General features: G+C 42.1%; 1 protein-coding gene across 3 annotated transcripts in view; it reads right to left on the bottom strand.

Annotated features, from left to right (window-relative positions):
* Nucleotides 1-19,219, bottom strand: part of LOC135404410 (ceramide transfer protein-like) — a 141,449-nt gene that overhangs the window by 82,776 nt on the left and 39,454 nt on the right. For all 3 annotated transcript variants that reach the window (XM_064639134.1, XM_064639132.1, XM_064639133.1), the window contains one exon: nucleotides 11,381-11,497. In XM_064639134.1, the coding sequence (XP_064495204.1) occupies nucleotides 11,381-11,497 (117 nt within the window). The remainder of the gene's footprint in view (nucleotides 1-11,380; nucleotides 11,498-19,219) is intronic.

Below are 19,219 nucleotides of genomic sequence, written 5' to 3'. Positions count from 1 at the left end.
TACCAACATTTAAAAAAGGTTAAATGAAAACATGAGTTGGTTTACAAAGACTAGCCCTACTTGATTCTATAATTCTCATATTAGTCTGTGGATCAAGAACAAGTCTAACATGATAAAAACAAAATGATAAAGTGATAAATTATCTTAACACTTAAGTATTTAGACATAACTCCTAGTCCCAGATACAGAAAGGAAAAAGATATGCATATAGTGCAGCTCTCACCTCAAAAGGCTCAAAGCGCTTTAGACAGCATTAAGGTTTGCTGCAGCATACACTTAACGTAGTCAATTGAAACTGCCAATTCACTGGCTTTCCCCTAAAGTCTTCTTTCAGGAAATATACAATGTCCAACATTAAGTGCACTTAGCAAATTTAGTAACATTAAATGACAAGCAGTATCATATGTATTGAGTTCCTAAAATTAAAGGATATACATCAATGCAAGTAGTACATAACAGCTGAGCAGCCCCAGCTATACTTGCTTACTCAAACCATCAATTTTAAGGTAATACAAGTTATTTGGGATAACCAGGGGGAAGAAAGATGAACAACTCTCTCTCTATTCCCCTCCCCCCAAACACCAATATGTTCTAATGCCCATGTTCATACCAATAAATATCTCTGACATTTAAATATTAAACCTTTCTTCCTCCCATTTAAAATAGATATGTTCAAGACACCAGAATTTCGATTACTCTGCAGTAAGTCCATTCACCTAGATGACACTAAAGAGTCAACAAATGCATATTTTCAAGCTTTATTTGTTTTCACAGAGAGACAAAAAAATATCTTTTTATTCTTCTACAATAGAAATTATATTAGGAGGATTACCTTCAAAGCTTCCAATAAAGGCAAGTGGACATTGAATTAAACAAGCAAGAGATGTCCCAAGTCTTATTGATCTGTTTTTAAAAGAATTCCCCTTTTCAAAGTCTCTCTCAGCTCTTTGGAGTCATGTTGGCTCCTGCAGTTATTCTTTTTCTGGGAGGGACATGGGGAGGGGTGTGACAAAAGAACAAAAAAGCCATGAATTACTTTGATCATTACCTATGTTGAGTGTTACTGAATATATATCATTGCCACTTTAGCACCCCATCCATGTGGCTGAGCAGCACGTACTCCCTATGACAGGGTCTAACTCTGGTCTGTTAATATCAACTCAATGAGTTTCACTCTAATGAAAGCTCACTGAAGAAAACCCACCACTTACAAAGTCTTTTTTAGGAAAGGAAATAAAATAAAAGAGACTGCATTTGGTAGATGAGGCAGAGTGTGCAAGATTTTTCTATTAAACTGTTAATGCATAGTATTGTTTCAGCTGATGAGTAATACTTCTGAGTAAACAGTATGCAGATCTATTTGGCAAATGTCAACTTTTAACTGTTTAACCACTCACTACTTCCACATTGCAGTCTGTACTTTCTGTTCTTGATACAAAGAGCAGCACTTACCCTGAATTTGAAGAGGCATTTACCACTAAAGTCAAGCTTAGCACAGGTGTCTCAACAAACTACTGTTTTCAGGGAGGCTGCAAAAACATGCTGCCACTCTGCCACAGAGAGCTTGATTCCTAGAGCTACCATGTATCATTCTGCCAGTTACAAGCACTGATATTCCCCTTATTTCTATGAAATTAAAGCATCAAAATGATCTACCACAGTTGTTTTCACAAGTGAAATAATAACACCTTTGAGTTTACTACTAGAATTCCATTTGTTTATACAAATGAGACTGGCTATTTACTGCATGGCCAGATGCATGTTGAGTCTGGTAATGTAGTTCCAGTACCCTCAGGACCCAGCATTAGGCTTGGCACCAAGTCTACTTCAGCCACAAACATCGCCCTTCATTAAATAGCATTACAAATATATTGATTGACATACTCTTAACAGCTTAGCAGTAGTGGCACAAGCTTTTCATGCTATATGATATTATCTTTTTTCAAAGTGGTTTTTGTTGGTTGTGGGGGGGGGTTGTGCTTTTTTTTAAGTTTTGTGGGGTTTTCTTTGTTTGGGGGGTTTTTTGAGCGTGTCCCCACAGTATTGCACCCACAAGGCAATGCCCTGCTTATTTGCATTTTGGCATGTAGTTTTCAGGCATTCTTTAGACATTTCAGAACACCCTGTGTGGGAAATAAATACAACGGTTTTATTACAAGCAGGGATTTCCATGGTTGCCACATAAAAAACGAAATAAGTCCGAACAAAATGGAATTATATCAAAAATATAAATGTACATATATTTACAATTATATATACAATTTGAATATATTGTACACACGATAGGGAGCTCCCAAGGGGGAAAAAAAGGGAAAAGGGAGAGGAAAACAGGGATAAAAAAACTAAAAACAAATATCCTCTAAATACACCTGTTAATAAAGAGCTAGCAAATAAATACAAAAAACGAATTAAATACTTCCCTGAACGAGACAGCAGAACCGTGTGAAGCACCAACTAACTCCCCCATGCCTCCCGGAGGGACTGGAGATAACGGCGGGTCCAAGCAGGCAGGCCCTGGCCTATACAAGCAAAGACTGTCTGGGGAGAGACCTATCGCCCTCAGCCACCGGAAGAGAGAAGAGAGCGAGCTCTCTTATCTGCGCCTTATTTATATGTTGTGTTACATTAAAGGATGATATGGAACACTTCCTTAGATTTCTGACCCCTGTTGCTTAGGAAGGCCTAAAAAATCCAAAAGCCAACCCACTACACTGTGTCAAAGGGACCCTTTATGCACACACCCATCACTAATGCCTCGCTTTTAGCAGGGGCGCCTCCAAAGCGGCCCACCCCCCCAAGCCATTAAATAAATGAAATGTTTTTAAGTTACATTCTGAAGGTTCGAAATTGTATTTTTAAACCTTTGGAAGCAGGAAATCATTATAAAAACATCTTTTAATTTTGAAGCAGACTGCTAAAATAGTACACTTAGTAATTGTAATTGTAGAATTTTGTATTTAGTTTTCTTTCTGTTACCACAACAGTCAGATGACTGGAATAAAATGAATACAAAAGCATGCAGTGTTTTCTAAAGGTAATTGTAGTTACAGCTTTGCTTTCAACCTTTTATTCTTAGCTTTTAAGATCTTGCGCTTGACTTTTTATTTTTCCGGTGCAGTATAATTTTCATTATGAGCCTCTTGAATGTTTTTTAAAAATAGACTTTTAAAAGAAAAGAAAAGGATAAACAGGGAAAGGATTTAATATCTAGTATTTGGTCCATTGTTTTATTTGCAACAAAATTCTTGTGATGATCCTTTCATTATTGTCTTGACTACAGCAACATTTTTTTATTCTTGTTTCCTTTGGTTTTAATAATTGGTGTTAATGTGTAAATATTCTTCTGTATGTTAAATTTTACTTTAAGATTAACATGTTTAGGTAGTTTACTTTGTTCACCTTTCACAATTGTTACTTAAATGTCTCATTAAGTTTTAGTTTCAATACACCAGTAATTTTTCTAGTGTGCAATCAAACAATTTCCCAGTTGCTGTCTTATTTAATGTTGTTGCCAAGAGAAGCTGACACATTTTGAGTTATCGTTTGATACATGCAGATTATCACTAATTTGCAGATTAAAGTACAGAAAGTGTGGGGATGGGGGGAGATTGGTTTTTGGTTTGGATTTTGTTTTTATTGTTTGTTTTTCTTCCTAAGTGTTCTGGTAAAACTTGTATGCTTTTGGTGACTTACACTCAAGTCTCCAGTTACTCTCAAAATAGGTAAACATGTAAAATTTTGAGAAACATAAGTGTTAGCAATTATTGCCTGTTCATGATGATTTCAGGAAGGGAAAATCCTACATTCACAGACAAAGGCAACACTGTCTTCATGTAAGTGCTACTTTTTTTCCTAAGAATTTTCCTGTGGAAAACTATATTACTTTGTTTTGCATCCAAAATGTTGCTTTATTTTTTAAACTTTTCTTTAGAAACTGGTAAGTATGTGTTCCAGAGTGAAGGTTACCACCCAATTCACAGTTGGTAAAATCAGCTTTCAATGTTGTTAAGGGTATGCCATTAAATCATTAAAGTTCAAATTGGATTGCTGAATGATTATACTCATATCTGCAAGTAGTGTGTGGTGTCCAGTTGCTGAAAGGGAACAGAGAAATGGTTTATGTGCTAAAGTTGAATTCTGCAAGAATTTGAGAAGTTTTTATAGCTTTTTCTATGGAAATATCTGGCAATATGTAGAATTTGAAGAGGAAATACTAGGCTCAATCTGATTCCAGCATAACTACTTCTTCATGCTATATGATATTATCTTTTTTTAAAGTGGTTTTTGTTGGTTGGGGGGGGGGGGTTGTGCTTTTTTTTAAGTTTTGTGGGGTTTTGTTTGTTTGGGGGGGTTTTTGAGCGTGTTCCCACAGTATTGCACCCACAAGGCAATGCCCTACTTATTTGCATTTTGGCATGTAGTTTTCAGGCATTCTTTAGACATTTCAGAACACCCTGTGTGGGAATAAATACGACGGTTTTATTACAAGCAGGGGTTTCCATGGCTGCCTCGTGCCGAGACACCTGGGGGCCATTCTATGGTCAAGGACTAGCAGGATGCTTGTGGTTCTGCTTAAAGTTACTTATTGTTGCTGCTTACAGTTCTGTCTACCTGCTGCTACATACAGTTCTGCTTGGGGTTGCCTACCGCTGCTTATTGTTGCCTACTGCTACTTACAGTTCTGCTTACTTACTGCTACAGTGTGAAGGCGAGCCGGGAAGAATGTAAGGTGGTGAGATCAGCCTGGGCCGGGGGCAGGAAAACAACTTGATAGGTGGATGAAGACAACCAATGGACTGCGTCAGAAAGCAAAGATCGCCTTTTAAGGAAGAAAAGAGCGAGACCTGGCATGGGAGGAGTGAGGGAGTGGTTATGCAAATTGAAGGGTCTTAAAAGGGCTCATCCCTCCCATTCAGGGATGCTCAAACCTGGTCACGAGTTCAGTGCACCCAGCGGGCTGTTAATAAAGTTCTTTGTTTCACTTTATTTGGCCGTCTCCAAAATTTTAATTAGAGATATTTCTCACACCCTGGGTCACTAATCTGGCTATATGTTGATCGAAAAGTTACTTTAAGCTTTAAATACATTTGAAGCATCAGTCAATTCGTATATTTACCTAATTCAAGGGAAAGATAGGAGCAAAGTATCTTAAGTTCACTACCATCTGGGGACAGGGGTTTAAAAGTAGAGTTCAAGACCTCAACTGAGATTATAAAGACTATCTGTTAATGCTCTGACTAGGTAAAGGAGATCACAACTTTCATGGACACAAAAATTTAAGATTATCTTAAGTCCACAGGCATATACCATTTCAGACTCAGATAAGCAACTCCCGACAGAATAACAAGCAAGCTCAGCTCTGCTGGTTTAAAAGTAAACCGGCAGGAGAAATGAACCCAACTCAAGAGAGATTACAAGTCAGAGTTACAGTTTACTATAAAGATTACTATTAATGCAATGATACAGAGAAAACTGGTTTTCACCCCCAAAAACAAATGTATAACCCAGCCCCCAGGACAAGAACAGAATGGTGTTTATTAGGCCCTGTGTTGAGCATCACGTGAACCCCCTGGGTGGAAAGAGAAAGGAAAGGAAACCTGTTGGTCCAGATCATGGTTGCAGTTCTGTCGAAGTAATGATTGCAGTCCTGTTGAGAGTGGCAGTCGCAGTCCTGTTGAAGTTCTGGTCCTTCTCTGGATCCGACGAGTGGTACCAGAAGTCCCAAACCCCGAAGTTTATATATGCTCAGGTTCAGGTGGGAATGCCCAGTATCTCCCCCAGGGCAGGGAGTTTCACAATGGGTGATTTAACTCTGGGAGTCATGGGATATTTTTGAAATTTTTGATGGTCTAGGTCATTGCAGCTGCCTATTATGCCAGTCCATTATGGCCCATTAGCAGAGATGACCCCTCCGGCTGGGTGTGAAGGTGCTAATGCCTCCCCAGAGGGGAGTTATTACAGCTGAGTCATTGGTGTGAAGATAAAGAAACACTCCCCTGCCTGCAGGATTTCTTTAACACCCAGCTTGTAGACTGAGGTGTCAGGTGTGCCCTGGGCAGCTGCTGCAAATGATCCATTTATTAATAGTCCATCAGAAATTACAAAGAGGGTGTAGAATACACAGTTTTGGTTATACCCACATAGTGATAAACTGGTCCCGACCTCCATAACTAGGACACTCAGCTAATAATCAAGTTAGCACTAAATGATCTAGCCTTTCCTCAGCCAGCCAGTCTCCATTCTGACCATTCTTTAGAAAGTAATAAAACAATGAGCACAACCACTAAAGAAACTGAACCAAACCCAGGCAGCACAAAGAAATATTTATGGAAAGAAACCAAAATACAAGACAGCAGAGCTAGAAAGACTGAAGTTCATGGAAGAGCAGTAAAATCTTAAAACTTGTGTACACTGGGGAAAAATGAAGTTTAAGATTTACTTGGTTATAGGAAATATTGTACTGCACAAGTACAGGACAGGTAACTATCTGCAGATAGTTCTAGACATGAATGAGATTTAGTGGTTTTCAAGTTGAATTAAAAAAAAATAATGGTGTTGCAATACAGGGTAGTTTACAAGACCCAGAAAATAATCCTACGTTCTATTCAACATTCGGAAGATCCTCTGTAGGAATACTGAGTCCAACTTTGCTGCTGCTCAGGAAACTAGTTAGTAAGGTTTCCTGGGAATCTGCTTTTGAAGGTTCTGGGATCCATCAGTGCTGGTCACTTTTTAAGAGCCATCTCTAACGAGCACAGGAGCAGGCAATTCAAAAGTGTCTTAAGCAAGTGAGGCAAAAGGCCAGCTTGGCTGAGCAGGGATCTCCTTCTACAACTTAAGTGTTAAAGGAAGATGTATGGCCAGTGGAAACAAGGACAGGGAACATGAGAGGACTAGAGAGATGCTATTCAGCACCGTAGGGAGAAAATTTGGGTGGACAGAGCACCATTACAGTTCAAGTTGGCCAGCACTGTGAAGGACAGGAAAAAGGGGTTTTTTTAACATATTAACAGCAAAAGGAGAATCAGAGATAACATTGGTCTGTGGCTTGATAGGTCAGTCACCTCACAAATACAGACCCAGACAAAGCAGAGACATTTAATGCCTTCTTTGCCTTGGGAAGACCATGACTGTGAGAATAACAAATTCCCAGTCATTCCTGAACTTGTGTGGGATTTGCTGCACCATCTGGATCCCTATAAGTCTATGGGACCTGATGGAATTCATATTAGAGTACTCAAAGACTACTGGAAGCTGGCAAATGTCCCAATTTTCAAGAAGAATAAGAAGGAAGACCCTGAGAATCACAGGCCTGTCAGTCTCACTTCAGTGCCTGGCAAAATTATGGAGAAGGTTATTCTGTGAGTTATTGAAAAACACTCGAGAGACAACACAGTCACTGGTCACAGCCAGCACAGGCTCACAAGGGGAAAGTCCAACTTAACTAACTTAAATTTCCTTTTATGACAAGGTCACCTATCTAGTTGACCAAGGGAAGCCAGTAGATGTGGGGTATTTGGTATTTTCGCAAAGCTTTTGATACTGTCTTTCACCATATGCTTCTGGAAAAAGTGTCCAGCATACAGCTAGACCAGTCCGTAATAGGTTGTGTGAACTAATGGCTGACAAGTCAGGCTCAAAGAGTTATAGTAAATGGGGTTACATCAGGCTGGCAGTTAGACACCAGCAGGGTTCTTCAGGGCTGTTTTAGGGATAGTGCTCTTTAATGGTTTTATAAATGATCTGGATGCAAGGATCTACTGTACATTAAGTAAGTTTGCTGATGATACTAAATTAGGAGCTGTGGACTTCCTCAAGGATAGAGAGGCCTTACAGAGAGATCTAGATAGATGAGAGAGCTGGGCAATCACCAACTGTATGAAATTTAACAAGAGCAAGAGCCAGATTCTCCATCTGGGATGTGGTAGTCCTGGTTATACATACAGATTGGGAAACAAGAGGCTGGAGAGTAGCCCCATGGAAAGAGATCTGTGGATTTGGGTTGATGGCAAGTTGAATGAGTCAACATAGTGCCCTGGCAGCCAAAGGGGCTAACCAGGTCCTGGGGTGCATCAAGCACAGCATCACTAGCTGGTCAAGGGAGGTGATTGTTCTGCTCTACTCTGCATCGGCACGGCCTCACCTTGAGTACTGTGTGCAGTTTTGGGTGCCTCAATATAAGAAGGATATAAAGCTATTAGAGAGCATCCAAAGGACAACTATGAAGATGGTGAAGGGTCTAGAGGGCAAGATTTATGTGACAGCAATGAAAGATAGTAGGGTCTTCACGTGCATCCTCCTCATACACACACCTCCTCTCCCTTTCCACAGCCTCTGATGGGCAATGTGTTCTGTCCTAAGGTAAGAACACCAGGTGAGTATTGCAGGAATAACTGCTCACATAATTAATACATTCCAGAAATGGGGAAGCTGAGATGGTTGAGATTGACTTTGGTACACATCAGCCTGCATAAGGGTATAAAATGTTGCTGGAGACTGGGCCAACTGGGCAAACTGGTCTCCTGAGATTGCAGGCAGCAACTCCCTCCCTGTATGCCTGTCAGGTATGTCTACCCCAAAGACTGGGAACACCCACTTTTCACTTTTGAGTAAAAAGATTGATGTTAGATGAAGTTAAAATTATCAAAAAGTTCACAGAAACTATGGGTTGGTCTTGAAACCATGTCAGCAGGGTGCCGGAGCAATGGAGCAGTGAAGAGTCCCGAGGAACAGAGAATTTTGTTATATAAGCATGAGTAAACAATCACCTGTTTCTGTATCAGTTTTTCCTTGTTACCTTTTTGTATAAAAGACTCTGCCTGTTTCCTAAAAGGTGTGCCGGCTGTGTTAGGTGCCTGGCACCCTATTCCGCAGAACTGTAATAATATCAAATATCTCGACTTAGTGTGTTGATTGGTTCTTGCACACTGGGTGAAAGAACCCTGCTTTAGGGACAACACAGTCAAATACAGAGATAAAATCTTAGAGTAGTTCCATAGGTGCTTTGTTGCTTTGTAATTGTGAATTCTGCAAGGCTAAAGACTGTAAACCTGTATGTTTCTAGATGAAACTGCTTATATTATAACTCTTTAGTCATAGACTATTGACCAAATCTGAGACTAAGCTGCATCAAGACTTCTCTGAGAAGTTTAGAAAGCAAGGGGATCTCATTGAAGCTCGTGACTCAACAAGACCTGATGATACCATAATCCATTGTAATAGATGATAGAGTTGCTATTTAGATACTGCATCAGCAATGTTTAGATACTGTATTAGCAATAAATCTGATCATTATCATCCACATAATCACTGCATCTTACTTCTTGAACCTTCTTTCAACTACTCTGCTATAATTTACGAGGAGCAGATGAGGTCACTTGGTTTGTTCAGCTTGGAGAAGAGAAGGCTGAGGGGTGACATCACAATCTACAACTTCCTCAAGGAGGGAAGTGGAGGGGGAGTTGCTGATCTCCTCTCTCTGGTGACCAGTGATAGGACACAAAGAAATGGTATGAAACTGCATCGAGGAAGTTCAGATTGGACATTAGGAAAAGGTTCTTCACTGAGATGGTGGGTGGTCACTAGAACAGGCTTCCCAGGGAAGTGGTCACAGCACTAAGCCTGTCAGAGTTCAAGGACCATCTGGATGACACTTTGTTATAGGTTGGAAATCCAAGAGGGGGGAATTTTTCTTCCCCCTGCCCCCACTGTAGGAAAGACGGAGTTTGAATGGAAAGGGGGGTGATTAGCTTTACAAAAGAACCTAGCTGGCTGAGCCGCATTCCTAAGGGATGGCCCATCAGAGACTGGGGGGAGGGGGGAGGAGTTCTGGGGGAGTTGCTGGCCCTCCTCACACAGGATGGTACAGATTGCTGGGTTTGCTCTCTGGAATGGAGACAGGGTTTGTGTGCGTGTATTTGGAGAAAAGCCTGGAGGCTGGTCTTTTCTGGCTTTTCGACCTGGCCAGGCCTGACCACTGGCCTCGGCTTGCTTGCAAGCTGCCTTTGCCTCCAGCCCGCACCTGCTGTGTTTTCATCAGAGAGTTTTGTGCTCACTGGGAGAAAGGGAGGAGCCTTGAAATACCGTCATCTGAGAACAACAGTGAGTTCTGTGGGGGTGGACTGCTTTTCCTTCTCCCCTTCTTCCATTGGGGGAAGGGTCCCCATTTTCTTTTCTGCTTCTCCCGTGATCCGAGACCACCTCCCCGGACCCCCTCCCCCCGCGGTGATTGCCAGAGCCCAACAGCGCCCCCTGCAGGCCAACACAGAGTACTGCAGGCACTGCACATCCAGTGATCCAACAGCGCCCCCTGCCAACCGTGATTAGAACTGCGCTAAAGGAGAGAGAAGTATTCAGACTTTTTCTTTTGTTTGAAGGGGACTTTTGGGTACAGGACTATTGTCTAGTTGTTTTTGTGTTCTGTTACTTTTCTTACCAACATACATATATGTTTTAATAAAGGGTTGTTATTTCTTCCTTTTTTTTTTCCACACTCCCTCGATTACAGTCCCTTAATTTTGGATTTACAATTGCTGAGAGAGAGGAGTTTGATTTATCTCGTGACTCATCCTCTTTAGCAAACATTCCAGTCTCATCAAACTGAGACACTCTTAGTCATATTGTTTAGTGTTAGGTAGTCCTGCAAGGAGCAGGGAGTTGGACTCAATCCTTATGGGTTCCTTCTAACTCGAGATATTCTGTGATTCTACCTGCATAACCCCAATGCAAAAGTTTCATTGTACTTACACTCAAATCCTTGGAGCAGTGCCTATCCTGTATCTGAGAACATAACAGATGTTTGTGTGTTACGTATTTTAAAAATATCTGATCTTCAAGCCTTTTAGGCAAAATGAAAGTAACAGGGTTCATCGGAAGAGGTAAGGCATATATCAGGAAAACTGAATGAAAATGCTGATGAACAATAGGGCCTTAAAAGACAAGGAGACAAAAGCCAGTAATCAGATGCAGTTAAAGTAGCCAAGAGATCAAAGAGATGAGCCTAAAAACCAAATGATAACCTAGAAGAATGGACTCTAACAAGTTTAACATGTGACATCTAGATGAGAACCAATTCAATAATCAGTGAGAGAGGATAACCAAAACAATTAAAAAGTCACTCAAACATAATGTAAGCTTTTTCTTTTTCAAGCTAGAGAGTTCAAGAAAGGTTCAGTTGTTAGCTCCTAGTTCTCTAAACTTGTATAAGAAGGATAAGCAAATCAATTCCTTTGGAACATATTTAACACACTGCTTCAATCTTGCAACTTTTATCTGTCAGAAATACCTTGACTACTGTAATGACTGTACACTGAAGCTTACAACTCTCTGCAAGCACCACTAGATCGAAAGAGGGAGAAAGGAAATCAGAAAAAACACATACCTTGTGTTGTTCTATTGCATCTACCCACTGTTGTCTGTGGTCTGGGTCCTGAGCTCGGAGGTACCAAACACTATCGTTTACACTAATATCAAATCTGCATTCGTCAAAGTCATGAGGCTGTGAAAGAATGTAAAAATAGCTAAAATTATCATCATGATCAACAATATCTCACACTCTAAAAATATTACAATTAGAAAAACTGATCAATATTGCCTTGAATTCATCCTAGATTCTAAATTTGGTTTTATGTAGCTGTCTCAAACAATGAACATAATACACTTGCATAATGAAAAATGCCAGTCTTCCGAAACAGAAAAGCCAGTTTAGTACATTCTTAATAAACAAAATTGTCACAAAAAATTTCTACACAAACAGTGACCAAACCTTCCAAAGGAATCCTTTAGCAAAAAAACTAGTGTACACAGCCAGAAAAATACTTTTTTTTTTTTTTTAATTTCAAAGCAGGAAAGAGAAGGTTGTTGCTATCAATATTGATTTTAGATGGAAGGAACACGTATATTGTAGCAAAAATCACCAGGATAGAGCCATAAAAGCAGACTATATTAAAATGACAAGGAAGGCAGGAAACTAAAGGAAGCTGTGGCACCCTCTGCCTCAACTACCTTAACTAAGACAGGACTGTCAGATAACTGGGAGCAACATGCAATCCCTTCCCATATGACCACTCAAATGCATCTAACTTTCAGTTCACATGACTCAAATAGTAAAATGCTTTTAATAGCATTACAGTGAAGCTGGTAAGGAAAGTACAAAGGAACAAAACAATGATCTATTCTGCCCTGTGACACTGTCAGTTCAAAGTTACTCCCTAGCAAACATCCAACACAGAAAAACATTTCTGTTCCCCTTTATTGAAAACTATTCTTAACAAAACATAACACAGGTACAACTGAACACCTTTTTGAATATGAATGCAAAGAAATGTTACACACAGAAGCACACGGGAACATAACTAGCTCTAAGGTTAAGGCAAACAATGCGATCTGAAAGACCATAAATATTGATTCCTGATGCCAAAGACAAGACTACACCTGTTAATATCCTTTACAATATAAGAACTTCTCTAGGAATACATTCATCTTGCAGACAACTAAAGCACTCTGGATCACTTGTGAAACACTCCACAAAAGAAAACCTATAAGCAAATCTCATTTATTGTGTTATGCACAACAGTTCAGTGTCAGTAAGAACTATTTTCTAAGAATCTGAAAATCAGAAGCTACTTACATGTAATAGACAATCTATCTTGTTTAAATATACTAGAGGAAGAAAAGTACAACAGAAGCCAACTAGCAAATAAAAAATGAGCTAGGAAGAGTTCAGCAAAAGTACTTGAAGCTTCACTTTTTTTTTTAATAGTTTCACTTATTTGGTCAGGCATCTTAACCTAAGTTGAATTTAAAGAAATTTAAATTTCCCACCAAAAAAAAAAAAAAATCCAGCAACCATGAAAGCTAACAATCAAGTGAATCAACTGCAGCTACCAATTCCCTTAACACCTTAATTCAACTTCATCCTCCCCACAAAATAGCTCCCTCAGCACAGCAAGGCCATCAGTGCCAGGGCAAAGCACAGAGCCATTATTTGTACTAATATGTTTCCAAACTCAGCATAATAAAGAGATAAGCAGTGCAGCTGAAAAACTTCATGTCCTGCACAGGAGCTTGCCACTTAATAGCTACCATAGCTATAGCACACTTAATATAAAACTGTCATTGTCTCAAGCCCCACACTGGGTACTGAAAAGGACTGTGGTGGGTTGACCCTGGCTGGATGCCAGGTGCCCACCAAAGCTAGTCTGTCAATCCCCCTCCTCAACTGAACAGGGGAAAGAAAATATAATGAAAGGCTCATGGGTTGAGATAAGGACAGGGAGAGATCACTCACCAATTACCGTCACAGGCAAAATAGACTCAACTTGGGGAAATTAACAGAATTTATTACCAATGAAATCAGAGTAGGGCACTGAGAAGTAAAACCAAATCTTAAACACGTTCCCCCACACCTCCCTCCTTCCCGGGCTTAACTTTATTCCCAGTTCTCTACTGCCTGCCCCACTGGTGCAGGGATGGGAGTTACAGTCAGTTCATCACGTTGTCTCTTCTGCTACTTCCTCCTCAGGGGTAGGACTCCTCACACACTTCCCTTGCTCCAGCGTGGGGTCCCACCCACAGGAGACAGTCATCCATGAACTTCTCCAATGTGAGTCCTTCCCACAGGCTGCAGATCTTCACAAACTGCTCCAGTGTGGGTCCCTTCCACAGGATGCAGTCCTTCAGGAACAGGCTGCTCCACCATGGGTCCCCCAGAGGGTCACAAGTCCTGCCAGCAAACCTGTTCCAGCATGGGCTCTTCTCTCTATGGGTCCACATGTCCTGCCAGGAGCCTGCTCCAGCACAGGCTTCCTGCAGGGTAACAATCTCCTTTAGACATCTACCTGCTCTGGTGTGGGGTCCTCCATGGGTTACAGGTAGATTCCTGCTCAACCATTAACCTGCATGGGCTGCAGGGGGACAGTCTGCCTCACCATGGTCTTCACCATGGGCTGCAGGGGAATTTCTGCTCTGGCGCCTGGAGCACCTCCTCCCCCTCCTTCTTCACTGACCTTGGTGTCTGCAGAGTTGTTTCTCACATATTCTCACTCCTCTAGATGCAAAAGCTTCTGTGCAATAACTTTTTCCCATTCTTAAATACATTACCACAGAGGCATTACTACCATCCTTGATTGGTTTCGCCTTGGCCAGCAGCAGATCTGCCTAGGAGCCAGCTGGCATTGACTCCATCAAACATACAGGAAGCTTCTAGCAGCTTTTCCCTGTAGCCACTCCCCTGCTACCAAAACCTTGCCATGCAAACCCAATGCATGGAAATAAGGAAAACCCAGGGAACTACAGGCTAGTCAGTTTCACCTTGGTGTCCAGCAAGATCATGGAGCAGATCCTCCTGGAAACTATGCTAAGACACATGGAAAATAAGTAGTTGATTGGTAACAGCATGGCTTCGCTGAGGGCAAATCATGGCAAAGATTATTCTGGGAAGTATTGAAAATCACCTGGAGAGCAATGCAGACATTGGTCACAGCCAGCACGGCTTCATGAGGGGGAAGTCCTGCTTGTCGAACCTGATTTCCTTCTACAACAGGGTAACCCACCTAGTTGATCTAGGAAAGTCAGTAGATGTAATCATTTTGGACTTCAGCAAAGCTTTTGATACTGTCTCTCACAGTATCCTTTTGGACAAAATGTCCAGCATAGAGCGGAATAACCTTGTTACGCGATGGGTGAGCAACTGAGTTACAGGTCAGGCATAAAGAGTTATAGTGAATGGGGTAACATCAGGCTGGCGTCCAGTCACTAGTGGGGTTCCGCAGGACTCCGCCCATGGCCCAGCTCTCTTCAACATCTTCATTAATGACTTGGATCCAGGACTCAAAGGAATACTAAGTAAGTTTGCCAACAACACTAAATTGGGAGGAGCTGTCGACACCATCCAGGGCAGAGAGGTCCTGCAGAGAGACCTTGACAAATTAGAGAGACAACTATTAGAGAGGGTAATCACCAACTGAAGCTTAACAAGGGCAAGTGCCGGATTCTGCATCTGGGATGGGGCAACCCTGGTTGTGTGTATCGACTAGGGAACGAGAGGCTGGAGAGCAGCGTTGTGGAAAGGGACCTGGGGGTCCTGGTCGATGGCAAGTTGAATGAGTGTACCCTGGCAGCCAGGAGGGCCAACTGTGTCCTGGGGTGCATCAGGAAAAGTATTGCCAGTCGATCAGGGGAGGTGACTGTCCCACTCTACTCTGTGCTGGTGTGGCCTCATCTTGAGTACTGTGCAGTTTTGGGCACCACAAGCAGCTGAGGTCACTTGGTTTGTTCAGCCTGGAGATGAGGAGACTGAGGGGAGACCTCATTGCAGTCTTCAACATCTTCACGAGGAAAAGCAGAGGGGCAAGTACTGATCTCTTCACTCTTGTGACCAGTGACAGGGAACAGCATGAAGCTGAGTCAAGGGAGGTTTAGGTTGGATATCAGGAAAAGTTTTTCACCCAAAGGGTGGTCAGACACTGGAACAGGCTCCCCAGGGCAGTGGTCACAGCACCAAGCCCGCCAGAGCTCAAGAAGGTTTTGGACAATGCTCTCAGACACATAGTGTGATTCTTGGGGTGTCCTGCACAGGGTCAGGAGTTGGACTTGATGATCCTGATGGGTCCCTTCCAACTCAACATATTCTACAATTCTATGATTCTATGAAAACATGCCTGAAAAATTTGGTGGCCTTCTGTGACAGGGTTACAGGGATGGTGGATAAGAGTGACTTGACTACCTGGACTATCTACCTGGACTCATGCAAAGCATTTGACACTTTTCCACACTACATCCTTGTCTCTAAACTAGAGAGACATGGATTTAATGGGTGGACCACTTGGTGGATAAGGAATTGGTTGGATGGTCACACTCGAGAGTTGTAGTCAACAGCTCAATTACAAGTGAAGACCAGTGATGAGTGGCATTCCTCAAGGAACTGGTGACATGGACAGTGGGATTGAGTGTACCCTCAGCAGATTTGCTGATGACATCAAGCTGTGTGGTGCAGTTGACACAATAGAAGGGATTCCATCTAGAGGGACCTTGAAAGGCTTGAGAGATGAGCCCATGCATGCAAATCTCATCAAGTTTAACAATGCCAAGTGCAAGGTCCTACACCTGAATCAGGGCAATCCCCAGCACAAATACAGGTTGGGTAAAGAATGGATTGAGAGAGCAGCCCTAAGGAGAAGGACTTGGGGGCGCTGGTGGATGAGAAGCTTGACATGACACAGCAGTGTGCACTTGCAGCCCAGAAAGCAGGTGGAGGGAGGGTCGAGGGTGATTCTCCTCCTCTACTCTGCTCTTGTGAGACCCCACCTGGAGTACTACATCCAGCTCTGGAGCCCCCAACATAAAAAGGACATGGACCTATTGGAGCAAGTCCAGAAGAGAGCAACAAAGATGATCAGAGGGCTGGTGCACCTCTCGTATTAGGAAAGGATGAGAGAGTTGGGGCTCTTCAGCCTGGAGAAGAGAAGGCTCCAGGGAGACCTTATAGCAGCCTTCCAGTACCTAGAGGGGGCCTACAAGAAAGCTGGAGAGGGACTTTTTACAAGGGCATGTAGTGATAGGATAAGGGGTAATGACTTTAAACTTAAAGAGGTTAGATTTAGATTAGATCTTAGGAAGAAATTCTTTACCATGAAGATGGTCAGACACTAGAACAGGTGCCCAGAGAAATTGTGGATGTCCCATCCCTGGAAGTGTTCAAGGTGAGGTTGGATGGGGCTTTGAGCAACTTGGTCTAGTGGAAGGTGTCCCTGTCCATGGCAGGGGGGTTGGAACTAGATGATCTTTAAGGTCCCTTGCAACCCAAACTATTCTATGATGATTCTATGAAGAATGCACCCAAATCTGCATGCTTGATCTCCCTCTGCTTCTGCCGTGCTGCTGTCTGCCCTAAGTAACTGAATTTACTTTTTACCCCTATTATTCTTTTAAAGCTCAGCTCATCCATATCACAAGAACCACACGGAGAAAGGCTTCAGCTGTCTCTTTCCTGCATGGTCGACTATGTTTTGCCTTGGAGAAACACCATTCCCCACACAGCCACTCCTGAGGATGGAGCAGCTCCTCTGCATTGATGGCATAACAGCCTCCACTCCTGTCACTTCAGCTGAGGGAATTGGGGTTGTTTAGCCTAGAGAAAAGGAGGCTCAGGGGAGACCTTATCACTGAAGGGTCTGAAAGGTCTCTTCTCCCAGGTAACAAGAGGAAATGGCATCAATTTGCACCAGGAGAGGTTTAGAGTGCATATTAGAAAAAATTTCTTCACCAAAAGGGTTGTCAAGCACTAGAACAGGCTTCCCAAGGAAGTGGTTGAGTCACCATCCCTGGAGGTATGTAAAAGATGAGTAGATGTGGCACTAAGGGACAGGGTTTAGTGGTTGTTGTGCTTTAAAACCAGCTGGAAATTAAGCTCCAGGCAGCTACTTTCCCTTCTCCCCACACCCTCCGGTGAGAGAGGGACAAAAAGGCAGAGATTATGGGTTGAGATAACAATTTGCTAGAAAAAACAGCAATGAGATAAGGAAAACAAACAGTAACAGCAACTATTCTAATAACAACTGTATAAAAGATGGTGATTGTGAAACAGGGTTATAAGGCCATGATCTAAGGCCTGGCTGTGTTAGCATAACTCAAAACTTAGCATAAGTATGACTTAGCTAAATGTAACTGCTTGCAAATAAAGACCTGCCCAAACTGAAAAGTTAAGATAAAGCCTGGGTAGGAGCGGTTCAAAGCTTAGCAGTAGTAATCAATTACATTACAAAAGGGGGTTAATGGGTGGGGGTATAATGGCTTGAAGTGATAAGACTGGAGTTAACCTAATGTGTATTCAGATAAAATGACTACAAACTGAACTTTGTAACAACCCTCTTTTAACAATCCTTGAAGAGAGTGTGGGATAGATAAAATTCAGGACTTGTTTGTTTAAGGGTATAAGAACCTCTCTTTTTACATACAGCACGCGTGTATACGGTGGTATTAACTCCTAAGTGTGTCCAGAACTGAATAAAGGTGTGTTTTACCACACAGTGCGTACTGTATGGTGGATTCCTTTGAATCATATATATGCAAAAAATGATTATGGAAGTCCAACTGACACGATGTTACCACAGCCAGCACCGTGCGGCTTGCTGAGACAAAAGAGGAAAATGGTGGACATCACTGCAGCCAGCGTCCTTCGTCTGAGCCCAAGACAAGGAAAAACAATGGCGGACACATCGTCTGCATCCACATTCTTCCCCCAAGCCCAAGACAATGAAAAACAATGATGGACAAACTCTCCAAGCCGGACCACCTGCGTTGTGCCACCCCCACCACTCTGTTCACTGCTTTGCTCTCCTGGAAAAAAGGAACAAAATGGTGGTGGTTCCGCATCACATTCCCCTTTTCTTCTACCTGAAGCCACGCCCCCCAACAATGACATGAGTGGTATAGAATAAACAACCTAGACACGCCCACACAGCTTCAGGCTCCACCCCCATCACAGTAACTGCAAAAAAATTAACTCTGTCCTAGCCGAAACTAGGACAGTGGTAGACTTGGCAGTGCTGGGTTAATGGTTGAACTCAATGATCTTTTTCACCCTAAATGATTCTATGATCACCAAACATCCTTTCTGTATGCCTCCCAAAGCTTTCTTGCAAGACACCTGCAGACAATCCTGCTGAAATAAAGGCAATTGCAAGTATTCAAGTGTCCCGGATTTTTCGGTATAAAACCAGCTGATACTAGCTCATAAATTCTAAACAAGCAGTTTACATGAAGAAACATTTACTTGGCTACAGTTACTGAGGAAGTCCATAGCCGGCTCCAGTCTCGTGAGTCATAGCTGACTGCATTGCCACAAAATCCTTCCCACTATACACCTCTCAAGCCTGAGGTATGCATGAAACAAGCTCCATAGTGGTATCTGCTTGAAAAATACTAATTCAAGGTTCATAACCTTCAAGAGTATTCTGAGGGAGGGGGAACTTGAAGAAACTTTTGCCTGCTAAACCAGTCTCTGTCACTACTGTAAATGGTATTTCTTTTTTTCCTCTACAGAGGTAAGTCAGGGCAGTTCATAGCAGATCAACTCATGTCTGTACATTGCAACTATTAAGTCTGCTTGTGCTGCTATACCCATTGCAGAACTAAAATTTATCTACAGTGAAGTTATTTTAAAATTTTGATTTTTTTTTTGTATTACGGAAATACTGAGCAGGGCACTAGGACACAAGAC

This window comes from Pseudopipra pipra, chromosome W (assembly GCF_036250125.1).
Source record: "Pseudopipra pipra isolate bDixPip1 chromosome W, bDixPip1.hap1, whole genome shotgun sequence".
Taxonomy (NCBI): domain Eukaryota; kingdom Metazoa; phylum Chordata; class Aves; order Passeriformes; family Pipridae; genus Pseudopipra; species Pseudopipra pipra.
Note: the sequence above shows the minus strand (reverse complement) of the source record. Positions and strands in the feature narration are given on the sequence as shown.